The sequence below is a fragment of the Hemiscyllium ocellatum genome, chromosome 1 (assembly GCF_020745735.1).
Source record: "Hemiscyllium ocellatum isolate sHemOce1 chromosome 1, sHemOce1.pat.X.cur, whole genome shotgun sequence".
Classification (NCBI taxonomy): Eukaryota; Metazoa; Chordata; class Chondrichthyes; order Orectolobiformes; family Hemiscylliidae; genus Hemiscyllium; species Hemiscyllium ocellatum.
Window position 1 is genome coordinate 166,812,483 of NC_083401.1, and position 24,216 is coordinate 166,836,698.

At 42.2% G+C, this 24,216-nt stretch overlaps 1 protein-coding gene across 1 annotated transcript in view; it reads right to left on the bottom strand.

The window, feature by feature from the left end:
• dchs2 (dachsous cadherin-related 2) overlaps positions 1–24,216 on the bottom strand; it is a 173,345-nt gene that overhangs the window by 59,784 nt on the left and 89,345 nt on the right. The window contains 2 exon segments of the mRNA XM_060831034.1: positions 1,565–1,776; positions 18,168–18,275. Coding sequence (XP_060687017.1) covers positions 1,565–1,776; positions 18,168–18,275 — 320 coding nt within the window.

Sequence of the window (24,216 nt, forward strand, 5' to 3'; positions counted from 1 at the left end):
GATCAGCCATGATTTTACTTAACAGCAGAGAAAGTTCAAAGACTGAATGACCTCCTACTGCTCTTATTTCATATATTCGTATCAAAGATGGGCAAGAAGTTGAGAGCCAATAAAGATGAATTAGCCATGCTAAATTGCCCATAGTGTTAGGTGCATTAGTCAAGGGTAAATATAGAGTGGGGGAATGGGACTGGGTGGGTTGGTCTTTGGAGGGTTGGTGTGGACTTGTTGGTCCGAAGGGCCTGTTTCCACACTGTAGGGAATCTAATTTAATCTAATACATTTAAACAATCTGGAGCAGGAAGCTGGAGACTCCCCAAATCGCAGGGTTTTTTAAGTGATTTTAGAAGTGTTTTACCTGCCCTCATTTTTCTAGAAGTTTACTCCCTGTACTGATCACCTTTTGCATGAACTACTTGATATCTGTCCTAAAATTATCCTTCACTAACTGCAATCTATAATTTTTAAATTTAGAAGAATAGTTTGGATTGATATACATTATGCGCTTGACTGATTTTCAGTGAAATTAATGAAAATTGGGAGATATGTAGAATGGCCAGATAATGCACATTGGCCAAATTTTACAAAACACATCCAAATCCCACCATCTTATAAAGCTCCCTGTTGGCAGCATGAATTGGAATATACTCTTTGGGAGTGATCAATAATATAACTTATATCTGATGTCTCTGAATTGTAATATCTTAAGGTCTCTGAATTCTAATTTCCTGTTTCATCACTAACAATGTGGTGGCACAGTGGCACAGTGGTTAGCACTGCTGCCTCACAGTACCAGAGACCCGGGTTCAATTTCCGCCTCAGGCGACTCTCTGTGTGGAATTTGCACATTCTCCCTGTGTCGGCGGGGGGTGCTCTGGTTTCCTCCCACAATCCAAAAATGTGCAGGTTAGGTGAATTGGCCATGCTAAATTGTCCACAGTGTTAGGTGTAGGGGAATAGGTCTGGGTGGGTTGCGGGTCGTTGGGTTGTTGGGCAAAAGGGCCTGTTTCCACATTGTAAGTAATCTAAAAAAAAATCAGGGTTCTGATTTTCCCTTGAGCTTCTTTCAAGTTCCTGCAGGAACTACAGCAAGAGGTTAGCAAAACCTTCAGAAAATTGGTGTAAATAGCAATGCACTGATTCACTGTTTTTAGGATAGGAAAAAAAAGTCTCCATGGTGACAATGGAGACTGGTTTCTGGATCACACTGATTTCCTTACGTAGGCGATTGTGAAAATCATTATAAGAATGCAGGGCCCAGACCTCTGGTGTAGCATCAATTGAGTATATCTAAACCCTGTTTTGTCCTCAAAGCATTTCTCCATCTCATGCAAATTTTCCACTCTTTTTCACTTCTGCTTGTAATTTAATTGTACATTTGGTTAACTTCTACGGTATCTAATTCAGTCATCTTTGGAAGATTTGAAAATAACTTGGAGGATTGTTCAAATTGACCTGCTGTGCAGTATTTCAATTGTCAACTTAATTAAAAATTTGCTATAAGTAACATACTTCTGTTTCATAATGTATGTCTGATCATATACAAATTTGAGACGACCCTTACCTGCATGACATATGTGTTACGTGTTTGGCCCTCCCATATTGATGTCTTATAATAATTTTGTTGAAAATGTGGTTGGTTATCATTTACATCTTCGATTAAAATGGTTAACTGGCTATATGCTGTCTGATGATTATTCTTTGCCAACAATACCAAATGCATCTTTGTTCTGACTTCATAATCCAGAAATTTGGAATCATTTACCACAATCTCACCTGAAAACAGAAATAAAGCTTCATAACATATTGAAGTATATGAAATATTTTTTATTCATGACCAATTACCGTGGGTAGGTACTCTCCTTTAGGCACGGTGGCACAGTGGTTAGCACTGCTGCCTCACAGCACCAGAGACCTGGGTTCAATTCCCGACTCAGGCGACTGACTGTGTGGAGTTTGCACGTTCTCCCCGTGTCTGCGTGGGTTTCCTCCGGGTGCTCCGGTTTCCTCCCACAGTCACAAAGATGTGCGGGTCAGGTGAATTGGCCATGCTAAATTGCCCGTAGTGTTAGGTAAGGGGTAAATGTAAGGGTATGGGTGGGTTGCGCTTCGGCGGGTCGGTGTGGACTTGTTGGGCCGAAGGGTCTGTTTCCACACTGTAAGTCTAATCTAAGTCTAATCTAATTACTTTATCTTAATTGTTAGCTCCTATGAAATCCTGTGATGTGAACACTATTTTACTGTGAACACTGGATATTAACAACATCTCCCAATTTTTCTTTTACAACTAATAGGGATTGTGATTTTGGATAGATATGACAGTGAAATTGAAGTCAAGTTAACAACTGGTGTTGAAAATCTGGGTTAGCAATTTATCCATTTTACACAACCAACAGCAACCCACAGTGTGCAATCTAAAAAAGAAGCATTGCTGCATTCAAAACAGAGCTTTAGCGCTCACTTCCATTACCTGTGAGAAAGAGCTTGCCCATCTCAAAATAATCCATTTTAGACCACTTCCACTGCTTATTAGCATCCTTATGTTAGTCTCAGATTGGGAGGGGAGAAAGAATATTGGGAAAGACTCCAATAACAGATGGTTAGCAATCCCAGAAAATGCTAAAAAGCTGAAGAATACTCACTCCAAAGAAAATTTTGAAATAAACTGCACTTTTTTGTTGTGGTTGTTGTGTAAGGGTTTCAAGACCTTAGCGCAGACCTGGGCATTTTATGGCCCACCGGCCATATCCGGCCCTTTGGTTGTTCCTGTCCGGCCTGCATGAGGTCAATCTTAAATGAGAACATAAATGAAAAAATATTTACGCCATGCATGCAATACAACTGTGTTGCTTTTGTTTTGGAAAGGATGCTTTTTTATTTAGATATGGATGCACATGCGCATGTATGTGCGTGCATGCGTGAACAGCGAAAAGTGATGCTTGTTGGCTAGCCCTCAAAATGTCAGGTCACGCCAAGACAAGTTATTCATATTCCACAAAATCGCCAGAAACAGTAAACCGTGTTTTGATGCAGAGTTTATTAAGGACTGCTTGTCAGACTCTGCAGAACTAATATGCCTGGAGAAAAAGGAGGCATTTGAGAATGTGCCCCTCTCCCGACGCACTGTAACGAGAAGGATTGGGAACATCGTGAGAAATCTGGAGCTTCAGCTGCAGCACAGAGCGGTCAACTTTGACTTTTTTCCCTTGGCTTTGGATGAGAGCTGTGATGTACATGACACAGCCCAGCTACTCATCTTCGTACGTGGGATAACTACGGACTTTAAAATCACAGAGGAGCTGGCAGCCATGCAGTCAATGAAAGGAACAACAACTGCTAATGATTTGTTCATGGAGGTAAATGCATGTTTGGACACGTTGAGACTAAAATGGAACAAGCTGGCGGGTGTGACAATGGATGGTTGTCCAAATCTAACGGGAAAAAATGTTGGACTCTTAAAGAGAATGCAGGATAAAGTGACAGAAATTGACTCTGAACTAAAATTGGTATTTTTGCATTGCATTATACATCAGGAAGTGTTGTGTAAGCCAGTGTTAAAAATTAACCATGTGGTTGATGTTGTAACTAAAATAGTTAACTTCATCAGGGCAAGAGCTTTGAATCACAGGCAGTTTGTTTCACTTTTGGAGGAAAATGAAACTGAACATCGTGACAAAGACTACCACACAGCTGTCAGGTGGCTCAGCCTGGGCAAAATGCTGAAAAGTGGATGGGACCTGAGAGAAGAGATTCAAGATTTCTGTGTGAAGAAAGGGAATAGCATTCCACAGCTTTCAGATGCAGACTGGATTGCAGACCTTGGTTTTGCTGTTGTTGTGAATGCACTTATGAATGAACTAAATGTGAAACTGCAGTGCAAGGGCCTTTTTGTGCATGAAATGTACAACTTGGTGAAGGCTTTTATGAGAAAGTTGCAGCTTCTCTCAAGCCAAATGGAGGACAACATTCTCACCCACTTACCAATACTGAAGGAAGCCGCACCTTCAGCTGATCACCTCCACAAGTACTCATCGATGTTAGAAGCACTGCATGGTGAATTTTCAAGACAATTTCAAGACTTTAAAACGGTTGAGAATGAAATGCACATGATTTTTTTCCCCATTTACATGCAATGTGGAGAATGCACCTGGTGATGTTCAGCTTGAACTCACTAACTTGCCGTCTGACACATTTCTGACAGTGTACTTTAGGTCAGTCTTACTGCTTGATTTTTACTCTTCCCTCAAAGAGGAGAACTTTCCACACAAGAGGAAGCATGCTCAGAAGATCCAAGTCCTCTTTGGATCTACCTATATATGCGAACAGACATTCTCAGTGAAGAAGTTCAACAAATCCAAATACAGATCCTCTATCACTGATGATCACCTCTCAGCTGTCCTTCGCATATCCACCTCAGACATTCAACCAGATTTCAGTGCACTTGTCAAGCCCAAAACAGACTGGATTTTTCTCACTAAACAAGTAAAATGAACTGAAAAACATCAAAAGCACTTATGGCTTTTTGTATAGAGTTGTTTGTTGTTTGTAATACTGAAAATAATGAAACAACTTTTCATTATTGGTTTGTGAGATTAACATGTTAAAAATAAAACAAAATACAGAAATTATTGTTTTATTTCTTCTATATTTGACCTACTCCACAATTGCATATCTTTATTGTAACAGAATATCCTTATTCTTTTGATTATAAGTTTCAGTGCAAAACTATATAATTTAGTACTTTTTACAATGGGAGAGAATTAATACTGAGCCGAATTATATTCAACGTATTGTTCGTTCGGCCCTCCAACACAACTCAGGTTTCTCATGTGGCCCCTTGGAAGAATTAATTGCCCACCCCTGCCTTAGAGAAACTCTGTAGCAATGTCACAGAGTGACATATTACTCAGTATAAAACTGCAGAATGAGTTGAGATATAACACTATGGAAAAATTCCACCAAATGAGACTCCAATCTGGACACGAACACACACATACAAGATAATTAAGTTTGATAAAGACTAAACTAGGAGTCAGGGCCTGGAACATAAGTAAGAAATGAAGTTTTGAAGTTTAAACTTGCAGGCAATTCTTGACTTTGTCTTCTACTCAAGAAGTCTGCAAAGAATCCAAACTCTTGCTGTGGCATCAAACCACAGAAAAAAAGATGGTACAGCACAATCATGTTTAGAACAACACAGATTTAACAACTGTAAACAACTAAGACTACCACAACACCACAAAACGAGTATAGAACATGGAGATCAAAACTCCAGTAATGTGCTCCCAAATCAAGGAAATAATTAATATCTTCAAGTTCCTATCAACAACTGAACAACATTACTAAAGTGACCAATACCAATCTTTCCATCAGAAAAACTTTAAACTTTCAGATCCATTTGGTAAATTGACAAATTGGCAGCCTTAGAATATTAAAAATTCAAACAGCTTCAGGAATGACACCAAAGCAAATACAGAACAGGTTAGCACGTTTCTGTACTACAATGGGAAGCTCAGATCACACATTACATAGACAACATCAATAAAAAACAATTACATGTGACAACCTTTAACAGATTTTGATCAATACTTCACTTCAAGAATAAATGGGACACTAATGAAATCAGGCTTCAAGAGTGGATATCAACATCCCAGAGAGGCTGCAGATAGTTTTCTTTATAACCAACATATGCCATCTGAACAATGCAACTATGGAACCTGACAAGAAGAGCTCATTCATAATAGAACTGTCATTAGCTTTTTAGGTAAATCAGTTACTAGACTTTTTCAGCAGAAAGAGAATGTAATTTTAGAATGAATAGCCCAAATAGCAATGGATACAGAATCTAGAAAACTGTTCAAGAAGAAACTGAGGGTTTGGTTAAGAAAAAGAAGGAAGCATAAGTTAGGTAAGGACAGGAAAGATTGAATGAATCCTTAGAGGAGTATAAAGGCAGTAGAAGTATACTTAAGAGGGAAATCAGGAGTGCAAAAAGGGGACATGAGATAGCTTTGGCAAATAGGGTTAAGGAGAATCTAAAGGTTTTGTTTTACAAACACATTAAGGACAGAAGGATAAGAAAGGAGAGAATAGGGCCCCTCAAAGATCAGCAAGGCGGCCTTTGTGTGGGGGAGATACTAAATGAGTATTTTGCATCAGTGTTTACTGTGAAGGACATGAAAGATATAGAATATGGGGAAATAGATGGTGACATCTTGAAAAGTGTCCATATTACAGAGGAGGAAGTGCTGGATGTCTTGAGATGCATAAACGTGGATAAATCCCCAGGACCTGATCAGGTGTACCCTAGAACTTTGTGGGAAGTGAGGGAAGTGATTGCTGGGCTTCTTACAGAGATATTTGTATCATTGATAGTCACAGGTGAGGTGCCGGAAGACTGGAGGCTGGCGAATGTGGTACCATTACTTAAGAAAGGTGGTAAGGACAAGCCAGGGAATAAGAGACCAGTGAGCCTGACATTGGCGATGGGCAAGTTGTTGGAGGGAATCCTGAGGGTCAGGTTTTACATATATTTGGAAAAACAGGGACTGATTAGGGGTCGTCAACATGGCATTGTGCATGGAAAATCGTGCCTTACAAACTTGATTGAGTTTTTTGAAGAAGCAACAAAGAGGATTGATGAGGGCAGAGCGGTGGACGTCATCTATATGAACTTCAGTAAGGCATTTGATAAGGTTCTCCATGGGAGACTGGTTAGCAAGGTTAGATCTCATGGAATACAGGGAGAGCCAGCTATTTGGATACAGAACTGGCTCAAAAGTAGAAGACAGAGGGTGATGGTGGAGGATTGTTTTTCAGACTGGAGGCCTGTGACCAGTGGAGTGCCACAAGAATCGGTGCTGGCTCCACGACTTTTCATCATTTATATAAATTATTCGGATGTGAATGTAGGACACATAGTTATTAAGTTTGCAGATGACACCAAAATTGGAGATGTAGTGGACAGCGAAGAAGATTACCTCAAATTACAATGGGATTTGGACCAGATGGGCCAATAGACTGAGGAGTGATAGATGGTGTTTAATTCAGATAAATGTGAGGTGCTGCATTTTGAGAAAGCAAATCTTAACAGGACTTATACAATTAATGGTAAGGTACCCGGGACTGTTGCAGAACAAAGATACCTTGGAATCCTTGAAAGTAGACTTGAAGGTAGATAGGATAGTGAAGAATGTGTTTGGTATGCTTTCCTTTATTGGTCAGAGTATTGAGTATAGAAGTTGGGAGGTTATATTGCAGTCATACAGGATGTTGTTTAGGCTACTTTTGGAATATTACGTGCCATTCTGGTCTCTTTCCTATTGGAAGGATGTTGTGAAACTTGAAAGGGTTCAGGAAAGATTTACAAGGATGTTGCCAGTGTTGGGGGATTTGAGCTCGAGGGAGAGGCTGAATAGGTTGGGGCTGTTTTCCCTGGACCGTCGAGGGCTGAGGGGTAACCTCATAGATATTTATAAAATCATGAGGGACATGGATAGAATAAATAGACACAGTCTTTTCCCAGGATTGGGGAGTCCAGAACTAAATGGCATAGGTTTGGGGGGGGGGCAGGGGAAAGATATAAAAAGGACCTCAGGGGCAACTTTTTCACACAGAGGGTGGCAAGTACATGGAATGAGCTGCCAGAGAAAGTGGTAGAGGCTGGTACAATTGCAACATTTAAAAGGCATCTGGACGGGTATATGAAGGGTTTAGAGGGGTATGAGCTGAAAATGTGTTGCTGGAAAAGCGCAGCAGGTCAGGCAGCATCCAAAGAGCAGGAGAATCGACGTTTCGGGCATGAGCCCTTCTTCAGGAATGATTCCTGAAGTAGGGCTCATGCCTGAAACATCGATTCTCCTGCTCTTTGGATGCTGCCTGACCTGCTGCGCTTTTCCAGCAACACATTTTCAGCTCTGATCTCCAGCATTTGCAGTCCTCACTTTCTCCTTTAGAGGGAAATGGTCCAGTTGCTGGCAAATGGAACTAGATTAGATTAGGATATCTGGGCGGCATGGATGAATTGGACCTAAGGGTCTGTTTCCGTGCTGTACATCTCTCTGACTTCATGACTCTAAATGTGCAGCAAAAGATCAAATTAAAGCAGCTTTTTCTGAAGTGTGTTGACTATTTAAAACACAATAAACCAGCTGACCAAAGAAGCAAATCTCTTGACTTAGCAGTAAACCACAAATGACAACACTACCCAAAGCAAATGCTTAAATCCTGAGCAATTTAATACTATATTATCTTGACAACAGTTGTGGTTCCAAACCCTCTCAGCAGTGAAGACAAACAACATATTGTGGCAAAAGAGTGACTGCTCGACAATGTGCAACAATCTGAAGAACAGACCAAGTAACAAATATTCTCAAATATATGCATATTCATACAATGGAACTGAAATTTGAAGAAAACATCAAAGCTGCAAGAGAACAAGATTCACATGAAGAAAACAACACTTCCCACTAGAACTGACAATGATATTCAACATTAACAATGGAGCTGATAGTGTATAACCACCTTGAAAACAGATGAATCAAATGAAAGATTTTTGGTGGGGTGGGAGAGAACAGGACAAAAGTATAGCAAATATTCGAAAAAGAAGTAATCTAGGTAACTCATTTGATATGTACATCAATGTCATTCTTAGAATTGTATAATTTGATTTGATTTATTACAGTCATGTGTACCGAGGTACAATGGAAAATGTTGTCTTACGTGTTTTGCAAGACAGATTATACGATACAAGTGCATCAGGGTAACAGAACAGAGTGCAGGATGCAATGTTACAACATGATAACATAACAGTGCAGAATGCAATGTTACATCAGGGTAACAGAATAGAGTGCAGGATGCAATGTTACATCAGGATAACAGAATAGATTGCAGAATGCAATGTTACAGCTGCCGAGGGGATGCAAAGGGAATTCAACATTAACATTAAAGAGGTCCATTCAAAGGTCTGATAACAGAAAGAAGTCATTCAGCCCCCTGTGTCTGCACTGACTCTGAGTATTTTGACTTGATGCCAAACTCCTCTTTCACATAACCTGCACATTGTTTCTGTTTTGATATGAATCCAATGCCTTCTTGATTGCCTCAACTGAACCTGCTCCTACCACACTGGCAGTACATTCCAGACGTTAACAGCTTTTTCTCTATTCACTATAGGATGTGGGCTTTACTAGCCAGCCAGTATTTATAATGCTCATCCCAGTTGTTCTCGAAGAGTTAGTGGGGTGCTGCCCTCTTCCAGGGCTGCAGTCCATGGTCTGTAGGTTGAGCCACAATGGCCTTAGGGAGGAAATGCCAGGATTTTGGCCCAGTGACAGTGAAGGAACAGTGATATATTTCCAATTTGGAATTGTCAGTGGCTCAGAGGGGATCTTGTAGTACCTGCTGTCCTTGTCTTTCTAGATGGAAGTGGCAATGGGTTTGTAAGGTAGTATATAAGGATCCTTCATTAATTTCTGCTAGATAGATATTCTTCACAAGATGGAGAGTCATGCAGTTGATTCTGAGACAAGGGTTCTGAATCTTAATAAGAGAAACTACCATGGTCTGAGGTGTGAGTTGGCTATGATGGATTGGGAAATATTATTGAAAGGAATGACAGTGGATATACAATGGCAAACATTAAGGAGTGAATGGGTAACTACAAAAATTGCTCACTCCTGTCTAGAACAAGAGTGCAAACAGACCAATGGCTATGGCTTACAAGGAACATTAGAGATAGTATTAGATGTAAAAAAAAGGCAAACAAATTGGCATTTAAAAAAAAATCTCAGGACTGGGAATAGTTTAACAGTCAGCAAAAAGAGGGCCAAGAAATTGATTATAAAGGAGAAAATACAGTAAGATTAGCTTGTGGGGAACAGAAAAACTGACTATATTAGTTTTTACAGTCATGTATAGAGAAATAAATTGGTGAGAACTAATGTAGACTCCTTACAGTCAGAAAAGGGGGAACTTACAATGAGGAACAAAGAAATGGTTGATGAACTAAACTCATATTTCGCTCTGTCTTCACAAAGGATGACAATGCACAGTGAGTTCTGCTATAATGCAGTAGTTCCATTCTCGTGCAATTCCGTGTCATATTTCATAATAACAGCACCATTTAAACTAATGGGGCCAGAATCGCATTATTATCAATAAACACTTTTAAAGTTTGCGCTTTAGACACAGTGTCCCTAAATCATCAATTGTGTTATAACAAATGCACATCAATGAAACATGCGCTTTTGCAGAATTACCTATACTGTAAAGGATGGGGAATACATAGGTTAGTAAGACAGAGGAACTGAAACAAATCGATATTAGTAGAGAAATGGTGTTGGAAAGTAGGATTGAAACTGATAAACCCCCAACATTTAATCATTTACATGCCAGAATACTTAAGAAAGTGGTCCTAGAAAAGTGGATGCATTGGTGGTCATCTGCAACAGTTTCTAAAGATTAGAGTGTAGCTCATGCTTTATTATCTTTTTAAAATTAGAATTATAGACCAGTGATCTTAACCTGGTAGTGGAGAGGATGCTAGAATCCATAACCAAGGATTATATAGCAGGGCACTGAGAAAACAGACACAGAATTAAACAATGCCAGCATGGGTTTACAAAAGGGAATCATGCTTGATAAATCAACTGGAATTCTTCAAAATCGAACTAGTAGTGCAAGCCAGTGATGTGGCTTATTTGGACTTTCTGAAGGCTTTGCCAAAGTTCCATATAAGAGACTAATGTGCCAAATTAAAGTGCATAGGATTGGGGATAGTGTACTGAGATGGACAGATCAACTGTAAGCAGACAAAAAATGAGTAGCAATAAGAAAGTTTTTTTTTTCTGAGGGACAAGCAATGACTAGTAAGGTGGCAGGGGGACCAGTACTAAGATTCCAGCTATTGGCAACATATGTTAATGATTTGAGGTAACATTTCAAAATTTGAAAATGACACAAGGATGGGTGGAAGGGTACATAGAACAGAGAACAAGACAGCACAGAACAGGCCCTTCGGCTCACGATGTTGTGCTGACCATTTGTCCTAGCTTAAGCACCTATCCATGTACCTATCCTATACTCTAATCTTTAGCCGCTTAAAGGTCACCAAAGATTCTGACTCTGTCACTCTCACAGGCAGCACATTCCATGCCCCCACCACTCTCTGGGTAAAGAACCCACCCCTGACATCCCCCCATACCTTCCACTCTTCACCTTAAATTTATGTCCCCTTGTAACACTCTGTTGTACCCGGGGAAAAAGTCTCTGACTGTCTACTCTATCTATTCCCCTGATCATCTTATAAACCTCTATCAAGTTACCCCTCATCCTTCGCTGTTCCAATGAGAAAAAGGCCTAGCACTCTCAACTTATCCTCGTACGACCTATTCTCCATTCCAGGCAACATCCTGGTCAATCTCCTCTGCACCCTCTCCAAAGCTTCCAGGCCTTTCCTAAAGTGAGGCGACCAGAACTGTACACAGTACTCCAAATGTGGCCTTACCAAGGTCCTATACAGCTGCAACATCACCTCATGAGTCTTGAATTCAATCCCTCTGCTAATGAACGCTAATAGACCATAGGCTTTCTTACAAGCTCTATCCACCTGAGTGGCAACTTTCAAGATCCCTCTGCTCCTCCACCTTACTAAGAACCCCATCGTTAACCCTGTATTCCGCATTCTTATTTGTCCTTCCAAAACGGACAACCTCACACTTGACAGGGTTGAACTCCATCTGCCAATCCTCAGCCCAGCTCTGCATCATATCTAAGTCCCTTTGCAGCCGACAACAGCCCTCCTCACTATCCACAACTCCACCAATCTTCGTATCATCTGCAAATTTACTGACCCGCCCTTCGACTCCCTCTTCCAAGTCATTAATGAAAGTTACAAACAACAGAGGACCCAGAACTGATCCCTGCGGAACTCCACTTGTAACTGGGCTCCAGGCTGAATATTTACCATCTACCACCACTCTCTGACTTCGACCAGTTAGCCAGTTCTCTATCCAACCGACTTTCCGCATAAGCCTACCATGGGGAACCTTATCAAATGCCTTACTAAAATCCATGTACACTACATCCACTGCTCTACCCTCTTCCATATGCTTGGTCACCTCCTCAAAGAATTCAATAAGACTTCTAAGGCAAGACCTATCCCTCACAAATCCGTGCTGGCCGTCCCTAATCAAGCAGTGTCATTTCAGATACTCATAAATTCTATCCCACAGTACCCTTTCCATCACTTTGCCTACCATCGAAGTAAGACTAACTGGCCTGTAATTCCCGGGGTTATCCCTATTCCCTTTTTTGAACAGGGGCACAACATTCGCCACTCTCCAGTCCCCTGGTACCACCCCCGTTGACAGCGAAGACGAAAGGATCATTGCCAACGGTTCTGCAATTTCCCCTCTTGCTTCCCACGTAATCCTAGGATATATCCCGTCAGGCCCGGAGGACTTGTCTATCCTCAAGTTTTTCAAAATGCCAACACATCTTCCTTCCTAACAAGTATCTCCTCTAGCTTACCAGTCCATTTCATACTCTCCTCTTCAACAATACGGTCCCTCTCATTTGTAAATACTGAAGAAAAATACTCATTCAAGACCTCTCCTATCTCTTACCACTCAATACACAGTCTCCCACTACTGTCCTTGATCGGACCTACTCTCATTCTCGTCATTCTCATGTTTCTCACATATGCATAAAAGGCCTTGGGATTATCCTTGATCCTACCCGCCAACGATTTTTCATGCCAGCTCTTAGCTCTCCTAATCCCTTTCTGCAGCTCCCTCCTGGCTATCCTGTATCCCTCCAATGCTCTGTCTGAACCTTGTTTCCTCAACCTCATGTAAACCTCCTTCTTCCTCTTTACTAGACATTCAACCTCCCTTGTCAACCAAGGTTCCCTCACACGACCATCTCTTGCCTGCCTGACAGGTACATACATATCAAGGACACGTCGTATCTGTTCCTTGAAAAAGTTCCACATTTCAACAACATTCTTCCCTGACAGCCTATGCTCCCAACTTACACTCCTCAGATCCTGTCTTGCAGCATCGTATTTACCCTTCACCCAATTGAGAACCTACCCTGTTGCACGCACCTATCTCTCTCCATACCCAAGGTAAAAGTCACAGAATTGTGGTCACCATCACCAAAATGCTCACCCACTAACAAGCCCATCACTTGTCCCAGTTCGTTACCAAGTACCAAATCCAATATGGCCTCCCCTCTGGTCGGACAATCGACATACTGAGTTAGAAAAGCTTCCTGGACACACTGCACAAACACCGCCCCGTCCAATCTACTTGATCTAAAGAGCTTCCAATCAATATTTGGGAAGTCGAAATCGCCCAACAAGGTGACTGCTCCTTTCCTATTTCTGACTTCAGTCCATACTACCTCCAAAGGCAGATCCCCCTCGAACTGCATTTTTGCAGCCATTATACTATTTCTAATTAGCAACACCACACCCCCTCCTTTTTTACCACCCTCCCTAATCTTACTGAAACATCTGTAACCAGGAATCTCCAACAACCATTCCTGTCCCTCTTCTATCCACGTTTCCGTGATGGCCACAACATCATAGTCCCAAGTACCGATCCACACCTTAAGGTCACCCACCTTATTTCTGATACTCCTTGCGTTGAAGTATACACACTTGAACTCAGCTCTGTGTCCGCAAGTATTCCCTGTCAGTGCTACCTTCTCCACAGCCTCCCTACATTCTTGGACATCCTGAAAAACAGCTAACCTACTTGCTGGACTACAAGTCCGAATCCCATCCCCCTGCCAAATTAGTTTAAACCCCCCAAAGAGTGCTAGCAAACCTACCTCCCAGGATATTGGTGCCCTTCTGGTTCAGGTGCAACCCATCCTGCTTGTACAGGTCCCACATTCCCCAGAATGCAGTCCAATTGTCCAAATACCCGAAGCCCTCCCTCCTATACCATCCTTGCAGCCACGTGTTCAACTGCACTCTCTCCCTATTCCTTGCCTCACTGTCACGTGGCACCGGCAACAACCCAGATATGACGACTCTGTCCATCCTAGCTTTTAGCCTTCACCTAACTTCCTGAGCTCCTGAATGACCTCTCCACCCCTCTTCCTACCTATGTCGTTGGTGCCAATGTGCACCACGACTTCTGGCTGCACACCATCTCCCTTAAGGATTCTGAACACAAGGTCCGAGACGTCTCGGACCCTGGCAACCGGGAGGCAACAAACCATCTGAGAGTCTCGCCCATGTCCACAGAGCCGCCTGTCTGTCCCTCTAACTATAGAGTCTCCTATAACTAGCGCTCTCCTCCTCTCCCCCTTTCCCTTCTGAGCCTCAGAGCCAGACCTCGTGCCAGAGACCCGATCACTGCAGCTTACCCCTGCTAGGCCGTCCCCCCCAAAAGTATCCAAAGCAGTATACTTATTGTTGAGAGAAACGACCACAGAGGATCCCTGCACTGCCTGCTTCCTCCCCTTCCCACCTTTAACTGTTATCCAGCTACCTCTGTTCTCTGGCATAACTATGTCCCTGTAGCTTCTATCTATCACCCTCAGCCTCTCGAATAATTCTCAGTTCATCCAACTCCAGCTCTAGTTCCCTAACGCGGTCTGTGAGGAGCTGGAGCTGGCTGCACTTCCTGCAGGTGAAGTCAGCAGGAGCATCGGTGGTCACCCCTACTTCAAACATCCTGCAGGAGGAACATTCCACTGCCTGTGCTGCCATAACTCTACACTTAGTCTCCAAAACAAGAACACTAAGTAGCTTACCTGTTCAGCGGACTGAGTCCTTTTTTTCAGGATAGAGGAGGAGGGAGGGTGGGAGACACTGCACGTTTAGTGTCTTGGGTTCCTTCTCCACTCAAATAACAATCACTTACCTTCCCAACCAGCTCTGCGCTCCGAGTTCTCTTCCGCCCAACTCCCGCCACTCTCTGCTGCAAAAAGACCGTTGGCGTCGAAGTAAGTTCTTAAATAACAATCACTTACCTTCCCGACCAGCTCTGCCGAGATAAGCTGAGATGAAAATGCAATTTGGGCAGGCTGACTGAGGGAGCAAATGCATAGCAGGTAAAATATAACAGGGATAAATGTGAGGTTATCTACTTTTGTGGAAAAAAATAGGAAGACAAATTATTATTTGAGTGGCTGTAAATTGAGAGAAGAACATTCACTGAAACCTGCTTGTCTTTGTGCACCAGTCACAGAAAGCAAACATGCAGGTGCGGTAAAGAAGGCAAACTATATGCTGGCCTCCATAGCAAAAGGATTCAAGTGCAGGAACAAGGTATCTTGTTGCAATTATTGAAATTAGTGGGACGACACCTGGAATATTGTGCACAGTTTTGATCTCCTTATCTGAGGATGTTCTTGCTTTAGAGGAGGTGGCGTGAAGTTTTACCAAATTGATTCCTGGGTGGCAAGATTGACATATGAGATGAAACTGAATTGATTAGGATTATATTCACTGCAGTTTAGAAGCATGAGGGAAATCTCATAGAAACCTATAAGATTCTAACAGGGTGAGGCAGGTTAGATGCAGGAAAGACGTAACAGATGGTGGACGAGTCCAGAACCAGGGGTTGTAACTTAAGGATAAGAGGTAAACTTATTAGGACTGAGACAAGGAAAAGTTTCTTCACCCAGAGAGTGGTGAGCTGTAGAATTCACTATCACAGAAAAGTGGTTGAAGCCTAAACATTATGTGTTTTCAAGGAGGCAAATATTGGTTTTATAGCAAAAGGGGGTCAAGGGATATAGGTGAAGGTGAGGTTAGTTTATGGAGCTTGATAATCAGCCATGATGGGAGGCTCGGTGGCTCAGTAGTTAGCACTGCTACCTCACAGCACCAGGCTTTGATTCCAGCCTGGTTTGCATATTCTCCCCATGTCCGTATGGGTTTCCTCTGAGTGCTCTGGTTTCCTCCTACAGTCCAAAGATTTTCAGGTTGGATGGACTGGCCATGCTAAATTGCCCCATAGTTTCCTGGGATGTTCTGGCTATGTGGATTAGCCATGAGGAATGCAGGGTCACAGGGGCTGTGGCTGATCTTTGGAGGGTCAGTGTGGACTTTCACACTGTAGGGATTCTAAGATCATAATGAATGATGGAGGAGGCTCGTGGGATCGAATGCTTCAATGCTTAGGCATTCCATATGATTGTGATGCCACACCAACCTCAAGTACTGACAGTTTATCCAATTCCTCCATATCAGTTTTAAATCATCCTAGTGGCTAATTTTCTTCATTATTCACCATAATCTGGATAGTCTTATAGGTTAAAACAGATTCAAAGTACTCATTTAACTTCTTAGCAATGCTGCATTCCCGATATGTAAATCTCCTATTTTGGTCCCTAATCATCCTAATGCTTGCAATAGGGGAAAAAAGTTTGGTGACGGCTGTTGCACAAAGCTTTCAGGAGCCTGAAGCAACCTTGTGGTGATGTCATGAAGCTGCATATTATTAATCATAAATACTAGTGCGGCGGAGTTAGAACGTTCTGGAAAACGTCTACATCAGATCAGCCTGACATGTGGGCATGAATACACAAAGAAAATAGCTTAGTCCTTACCTAACATAATCATGAGTTACAGCACGTATATCTATAATTACTCTATACAGCAGTATTTAGTATTAATGCATAATAAATAGTGTTGCTTTGAAATCTAAGTCTGAAAAGAGTCAGTAAAGAATCCAAACTCATAACATAGGATCAAGTCTCATGATAAAAGAAAGGCTGCACAACCTAATGATTCACCAGTGAAACAGTTTCTGCTTCATCCAATGCCAGTCACAACAGGCGCAAACATAGACATTAGATCATTCAATTATTTATTTAAAAGGCTAATGCCACCGGGGACAACTCTGTAGTATCCAAAGTAATAAGGTTTTTGATGTGTATCCAATGCTGTTCAGGCACACAAATTTAGCTACTCAACTTTGACTTGTCTGTACTAAGTTTCTTCCTAGAAAACAGAAATTAAACAGATTTTGTTGAAAGGTTATAAAACACAGAGTATTAATTTGTTTCCTTGGTCTGCAGCTACTGTATGATCAGCCGTATATTTCCAGCATTTTCAGATTTTATTAAATGCTCATAAGCTTCTGAATCCACGTGTGATCTGCTTGTTTCCTCATCTGATAACTGTCAGGCTAGCTGCACTTTACTAATTTCTTTTATTTTAACATGGATACAAAATTGGCTGAATGATAGGAAACAGATTAAGGGAGGTTTCTTGGATAGGAGAAAGGGTGATGAGGAGTTCCCCATGTGATAATGTTGTCACTTTAAGAGGTTATCTTGTTCTTTTTTTTGAAGAGGGGTTGTAAGGCAGACGTGCCAAGTTGTCTCTAAGAAAGTAAACAATTTGCAAAGCCTTGGGTTTTTTTTAAAGTTGGAACAATGGAAACAGCCTGGTTGTGGTCAGTTCTCAGGCAGCAGGCTTTCTAGTTCTTTTTCAGTTTTCTTGTTTAGTTTTAAGCAGAAGCCTTTGGGGTCTCAGAAAAGTTGGAAGCTTTCAGGGCATGCCACCTAGCAGCTACTTTCACTGAATTTCCTCTTGACGTTTTGTTCCTCGTGGATTGGAGAACTGCATGTGGGAATCTGTGTCTGAATTTGCCTTTTTGCCAAGGGGTGTGTTTGTGGGATGTTACTATATTGGAACAATTAATTTGCAATCGTCACTGTATCTATTATTCAGTTTAGTTTTCCAATAGTAAGTTATTCTAAATTCATTTTACTTTTGTTTTAAAAATTGTGTTTTGCTTAATTTGAGTAGATTGACCTGTCACATTGCATCTGGAACACAACACTTCACATGTACCTTTCAAATAAGAAAACGTTATGGTCTCGGCTTCTTAAAATATTTTGAGGGGATCTAGTCTGGCCCATAATACCCAGGATCCCTAACCTTAACCCTATTGCAGGTGGAAAGCCCACAAAATCAGTTGAAATGCTGGTTTTACACCCTACCCAGTGTTAATCTGCATTTACTTTGATGAAGAGCAAAATAAGTCAGTCTATAAAACTAGCCCGTGCACCTGACTCACAATTTCCTGATGGTCTGGTCAAGTTAAAATTCTCACATTTCTGTCAGGTTAAGTCCAGAATATTCATACATATTACATATAAAATTGTAGGCTAGAACAAGTAATTTCTCTTACCAGTGTTTGAATCTATGTGGAATGCTTCATTTTCATTCCCACTAAAAATGCTGTAAGTGACTCCATTTGTGTGGTAGTCTTGATTTGTGACAGTCAACACCAGTGTGCCTATACAAAGGAAGAATATTCACTGCTGCAATAAAATGATGGATCATTGAAAGTGGTTCACCAGTATGAATCCTTAGCAATGTGTAATTATATCAAAGAGTGTTAAACAGTGCCTTGCAAATATACCAATGTTAACAAATCCCCTACCTGTCAAAGGGCTCAAAGCAGCCTTTTTTGAGTGGACCAAGAAGTATAGCACTAAGGTTTTCACATAATATAATATTGAATCCAGAATTATGTATGAAACCAGCAAACCTGAAATGTTATGAACATATGCACAAGGAGCAAGAGTTGGCTACTTGACACCTCAAATCTAATCCATCATTCAATAAGTTCATATTGATCTGATTACAGGCCTACCTACTCCTGAAACCTTTTACTCTTTTACTTACCAAGAATCTACTCACCTATGCTTTAAAAATATTCAAGTACTCAGCTTTCATCACCTTTTCAGGAAACCCACAAAACTTTGACAAGAAAAACTCCCCATTGTGGTCTTAATTGATTATTTATTTATTGTCACATGTGCTGAAGTACAGCGAAAAACTGTTTATAAACAGTATAGGCAGATCATAGTAAGCAAAGACGTATAGAACAAAAGATTTAGACAGAGGTATACAGGTTACATTGCACAGGACATCAAAGAGAGATCAACACTGGCAACACCAGCCGTATCTGAGGCTAGAGAGTCCGTTCAATAGTCTAATAACAGCTGAGAAGAAGCTGTCCCTGAAGTGGTGCAAGTGTATCTTTCGCCTGATGGAAGTGGTTGTAGGAGATCATTTCCAGGGTGAAAAGTGTCTTTGATGATGTTGGAAGTCTTTCCGCAGCTTTTTTCAAACAGTGACGTCTAGTTCTAGATTCTCCGACAACTGGAAGCATCCTTCCACTAGATCCCTCAGGATCAACTTCTAAACTCCGACAAATACAAGTCAGTCCATCTAACATTTCTTCAAATTACAGCATTTTCACCCCAGGTATTAAGCTAATATACCTTCTCTGCTTCCTTCCTTAAATAAAGAGACCAATACTGTACACAATATCCCAGAGGTAGCCTCACCAACGCTGTGTATAAGAGAAACATAATCTTCTTACTTTTGTATTCAACTTCCCTCGCAAAAACTAACATTCTATCCCAACCTTTTGTGACTCATGCCTAGGTCACCAGATCTCTCTGCATTTCATAACTTTGAAATGCCTTACATGCTTCTTTTTATTTTTCCTGCCAAAGTGGACAATTTCATAGTTTATCTTATCATGCTCTATTTGTTGATTTGCCTATCCTATAACGGCTTAGCAGCCTCCTTATATCTTTTGTTGCAATCTATCTTGTACTGAGTTGCTTTCTTTACGAAAAGTTGCATGAGAATTACTTTATCATTAAATAAATTGTGCTTGTGCAAAATACAGGAAACTTAATACTGTATTGACCAAGTGTTTGTTACAAATAGTTGCATTTTGATATTGTGCTAAAGCTCCCTCTTGTGACCAAAAATTACTAGGCATTAATACCACGTTCTAGATTAGGGGAGTGCTGGAAAAGCATAGCAGTTCAGGCAGCATTTTTACCTGTTAATACTGCGTTCTAATATGAGCGAAAATAAGGAACAAAAGTCTCAAAAGTAGTACAATTGTTTACCATAACTATATCTTTATATGTATACAGGAATAATAGCCTGAACCTTAACTCACAAAAATAGGTGGAGATAAAAATCTCAAATCCAACTGAATTCACCACTTCTGGCTTTAAATAAAATGGGAAAGGGGCTGGCAGCCAATCTCTTCCAGAAGGCAAGGTGGTCAATTGTAAATTGATGAGACCAATGATTTCTGCTTTAACTTATCTTTTCAGGTTTTTATCCCTGGTTGACTAGGTTTTCAAGAGTGAGTGAAATCAACAGCTGAGGAGACACAAGGAGCTACATTAAATTCATATAATTCCCTGCTTAAAATGACCCATAGCTAGGTTTAGGGTCTGGAACCCCAACTTGCAATGTTTCCACCAGGAGCAACAAAGCACGTACTCCCCGAAGATTGTCTCCTGCAAAACTAGAATCCGGGTTTGTCAATCAGGTTGACTATTCAGTTGTGACCCTAATCAAGATCATTCCAAGATGGTGGCAGTGGGGGAACAACATTCGGGCCCAGCTCCTGAGCTCAGGGTTCTAACACTTCCATTTGCCTTTGTTTTCCCCCTTTCTTTTATTTTTGCTCTTTCTTTCCCATCCCCAGTGGGAGTGGTCTCCTTCCTGGAGCGTTAGCAGTGGTGGGAGTAGTCCTATTCTTGGAAGGGTCAGCAGTGTTGGGGCCAGTTCCATTCCTGTGGGTGTCAGCAGTGACTATTGCAGTCCCTCAGAGTGTTGGCAGTGGTGGGAGTGGTTCCTTCCTGGGGGCGTTGGCACTAGTGAGCTTCTTTGCTGAAATAGTGGTCCCAGGAGGCAGACATGATATAAGCCAGCAGAGGCCCTGGCTGCTCTGGCATGGTGGACCCAATGCCAAGTTTGAGCCCAGTTTGGGACCCAGCAGATTCAGCGATAGCTGCAATTGCCAAGATTTGCTCAGTGCGGAATCATGGCAGCGATGACATCACTGGAGACAAAATGGCGCCTAGGAATGGTGACACATTTCCAGTGTGTCATCCGGCCCCAGCCATCAGCACTGCTCCAAGCCATGGCTGGGGCCGGAGGTGACGGCATTCTGCTGTGGCATCGTGCAGGGTCTCAGGGCACCTGAGTGTTTGCAGACTGAGGGATGGACTTTGTGGCCTTGGTTTTCTGGTGGCTAGGGCTGATGGCAGAGGTGGAGAGTAATCTAGACATTTCCTTTTGTTTTGGCTGTTTCTTTTATTTCTGCTTCTGTTTTTAATCCTGTCTTTTATCTACTAAGATGGCACCAGAGAATGGCAACTTTGTACACTTTCACCGTATGCCTGTACTTGAATACACTTGACAATAAAATGTAAAGCTATCAAAGAAACACAAGTCAAAACTCCAGACCTCGCAGGGAAAGCCAAACTTTTGTCCTAACGTGTGACAAGTTTTTTGGAGCAATTGATCATTTCTCAGTTTATTTTGTATATACAGGAATTTTTATGGTGACTTAAATGGCAAATCACACAAAGCTGGTGAATAGAGATTCTTGCTCCGATGGGCTTGAAGATTCTGGTGCTATATTTAAAATTAACCCAAACATCACTTCCCTTGCTGCAGGCCTACTAGCCAATGAAGAGGGCCCAGACTGGCAGAGAGATTGATGATTTTCACACCCTCACTTCTTTTGAAGAAAATGTAATCCAGATGGCAAGTGAGAACCAAGACCAAATCTGCGTTATTGGAGAGATTCACATGACAGAACCCAGTGAAGATCACTGTTGCGTGCTCTTCTCAGAAGTGCAGCCCCTACCTCACATGCCACCACATTCACAAACTAATAATCTCTCTTGTCTTTCACAAGTCTTTCAGAGGTGGTGAGCTGGCTCCTTGTAGTCCATTTGGTGTAGGTAGACCGACAATGCTGTCATGAAGAGGATTCCAGGATTTTGATCAAGCGACATTTAAGGAATAGCAATGTATTTCTAAGGATGGTATGTGGCTTGGACACCAAGTGGTGGTATTCTCATGTATCTGCTGTCACTGCCCTTCTACATAACAGTGGCCATGGATCTAAAGGGTGCTGCCTAATAATGTTTGGCAAATTTCTATATTAGATGGTGCAGACTGCTGCTACTAAATATCAATGGTGGAGGGAGTGAATATTTGTGAGTGTGGTGCCAATCATGTGATCTAATTTGTCCTGGATGATATCGAGTTGCTTGAGTGTTGTTGGAGCAGTACTCATCCAAACAACTGGGCTATTCTCTCTCACACATTGAACTTGAGCATGGTAGAGGGCGGAGTCAGGAAATGAGTTACTCGCTATAGAATTCCTAGCTTCTAATCTGTTGCTAAGGAGTAATGAATAGATTCCCTTCTATTAGATACATTCATGGACAGATACTTGTATGGCATAAATGTTATTTGCTGTTTGTCAGCTCAAAGCTGGATACTGTCCTGTCCTTGAAGCACTTTGCATGAGCTGCTTCAGTATCCGAGGAGTCGTGAATGGTGCTGAAAATTATGCACATCCCCACATCTGACCTTACGAGCTAGAGAAGGTCATTGATGAAGCAGCTGAAGATGGTTGGGCTGAGGACATCACTTTCATGACTTCATGCCATTGACACTGCCACTGTTAGAGCCATAGTAGACAAACAGGAGGCTGGAAACGCACAGCAAGTCAGGCAGCATCAGGAGGTGGAGAAGTCAATGTTTCACGTATAACCCTTCTTCAGGAATGGAGGTGGAGGTAGGGGGAGCTGCAGATAAACAGAACGGGGTGCAAGGGTTATGGGTGGGGAGAGAGACAGAGTGGTGAGGGATTGATAGGTGAATACAGGTGGTAGGTCGATTGGAGGAAGGAATATGGTTGGTAGCTGGAAGGAGGGGTCAGTTGGAAAGATGGAAGAGAGGATGCAGGGTTGGAAAGAGAGTGGGAGGATGGACGGGAAGGTTATTTGAAATTGGAAAACTCATTGTTGAGTCTTCCAGGCTATAGGCTGCCCAGGCAGAGGATGAGGTGTTGTTCTCCCAATTTACTGTCTGATTCACTGTGGCAATGGAAGAGACTTAGAATAGAGATGCTGGAGGTGGAGTGGGAAGGGAAATGAGTGGGAAGTCAGGTTTGTACTTATGGGCTTGGCTGAGATGCTCAGTGAAACGTGCCCTTAGTTTACATTTTCTCTCACCAATGTAGAGAAGACCACATTGGGCGCACTGGATACAGTAAACTAGATTGGAGGAGAGACAGGTGAATCATTGTCTCACGGGGAAGGACTGTTTGGGGCCCTGGATGCAGGTGAAGGGGGAGGCATGCGGCAGGTTTTGCATCTTTTACGGTTGCAGGGAAAGGTACTAGGAAGGGCTGGGATTGGGGGGGGGGGGGGGGAGTTGGGGGAGGGTAGCATGAACTAGGGAGTGACAAAGGCAGAAGGCAGATAGGGGTAGGGAGGGGACAATGTTCTTGGTGGTGGGGTCTAGTTGGAGTTGGTGGAAGTGTTTGAGGATGATATGTTGGAGGCGTAGATTGGTGGGGTGGAAAGTGAGGACAAGGGGGACTGTATCGTTATTAAGTTTGAACGAGGTGGGGTTTAGAGCAGTAGAGTGGGGAATGGAGAAGGTGCGGTGAAGGGCTGTCTGGATGATAACAGTGGGGAAAGCATGTTGCTTAAAATAGGTGGATATCTGGAATGCTTGGGAGTGAAATGACTCCTCGTCAGAGCATATGTGATGGAGACGGAGGAATTAGGAAAACGGCATGGAATCTTTGCAGGATATAGGGTGGAAGGAGTTGTAGTCCAGGAAGTTATGGGAGTCTGTGGGTTTGTAGTGAATGTCAGTCCATAAACTGTTGCTGGCGATGAAAACGGAGAGGTCAAGGGAGGGGAGGGAGGTGTCTGAGATAGTTGGAATGAATTTAAAATCAGGGTGAAAATTGCTGGCCAAGTCAGTGAACTGCTCCAGTTCAGCCTGGGTGCACTGATGCAGTCATCGACATATCGGCTGAAGAGTTAGGAACAATACCTGCGCGTGTACTGAAGAGGCACTGCTCGACATGGCCGACAAAGAGGTAGGCATAGCTAGGACCCATGCGAGTGCTCAAGGCCACCCTCAGGATTTGGAGGAAATGGGAAGACTTGAAGGAAAAGTTATTGAGAGTGAGGACTAATTTGATGATGTGGAGGAGGGTACTGGTGGAGGAGGACTGGATGGGCCTGTTAGAGAGGGAGAAACTGAGGGCTTGCAGGCCATCCTTATGGGGAATGGACATATATAAGGACTGCACATCCATAGTGATGAAGCGCTGGGGGTCAGGGAACTGGCAGTTTCTGAAGTGTGGAGGCATA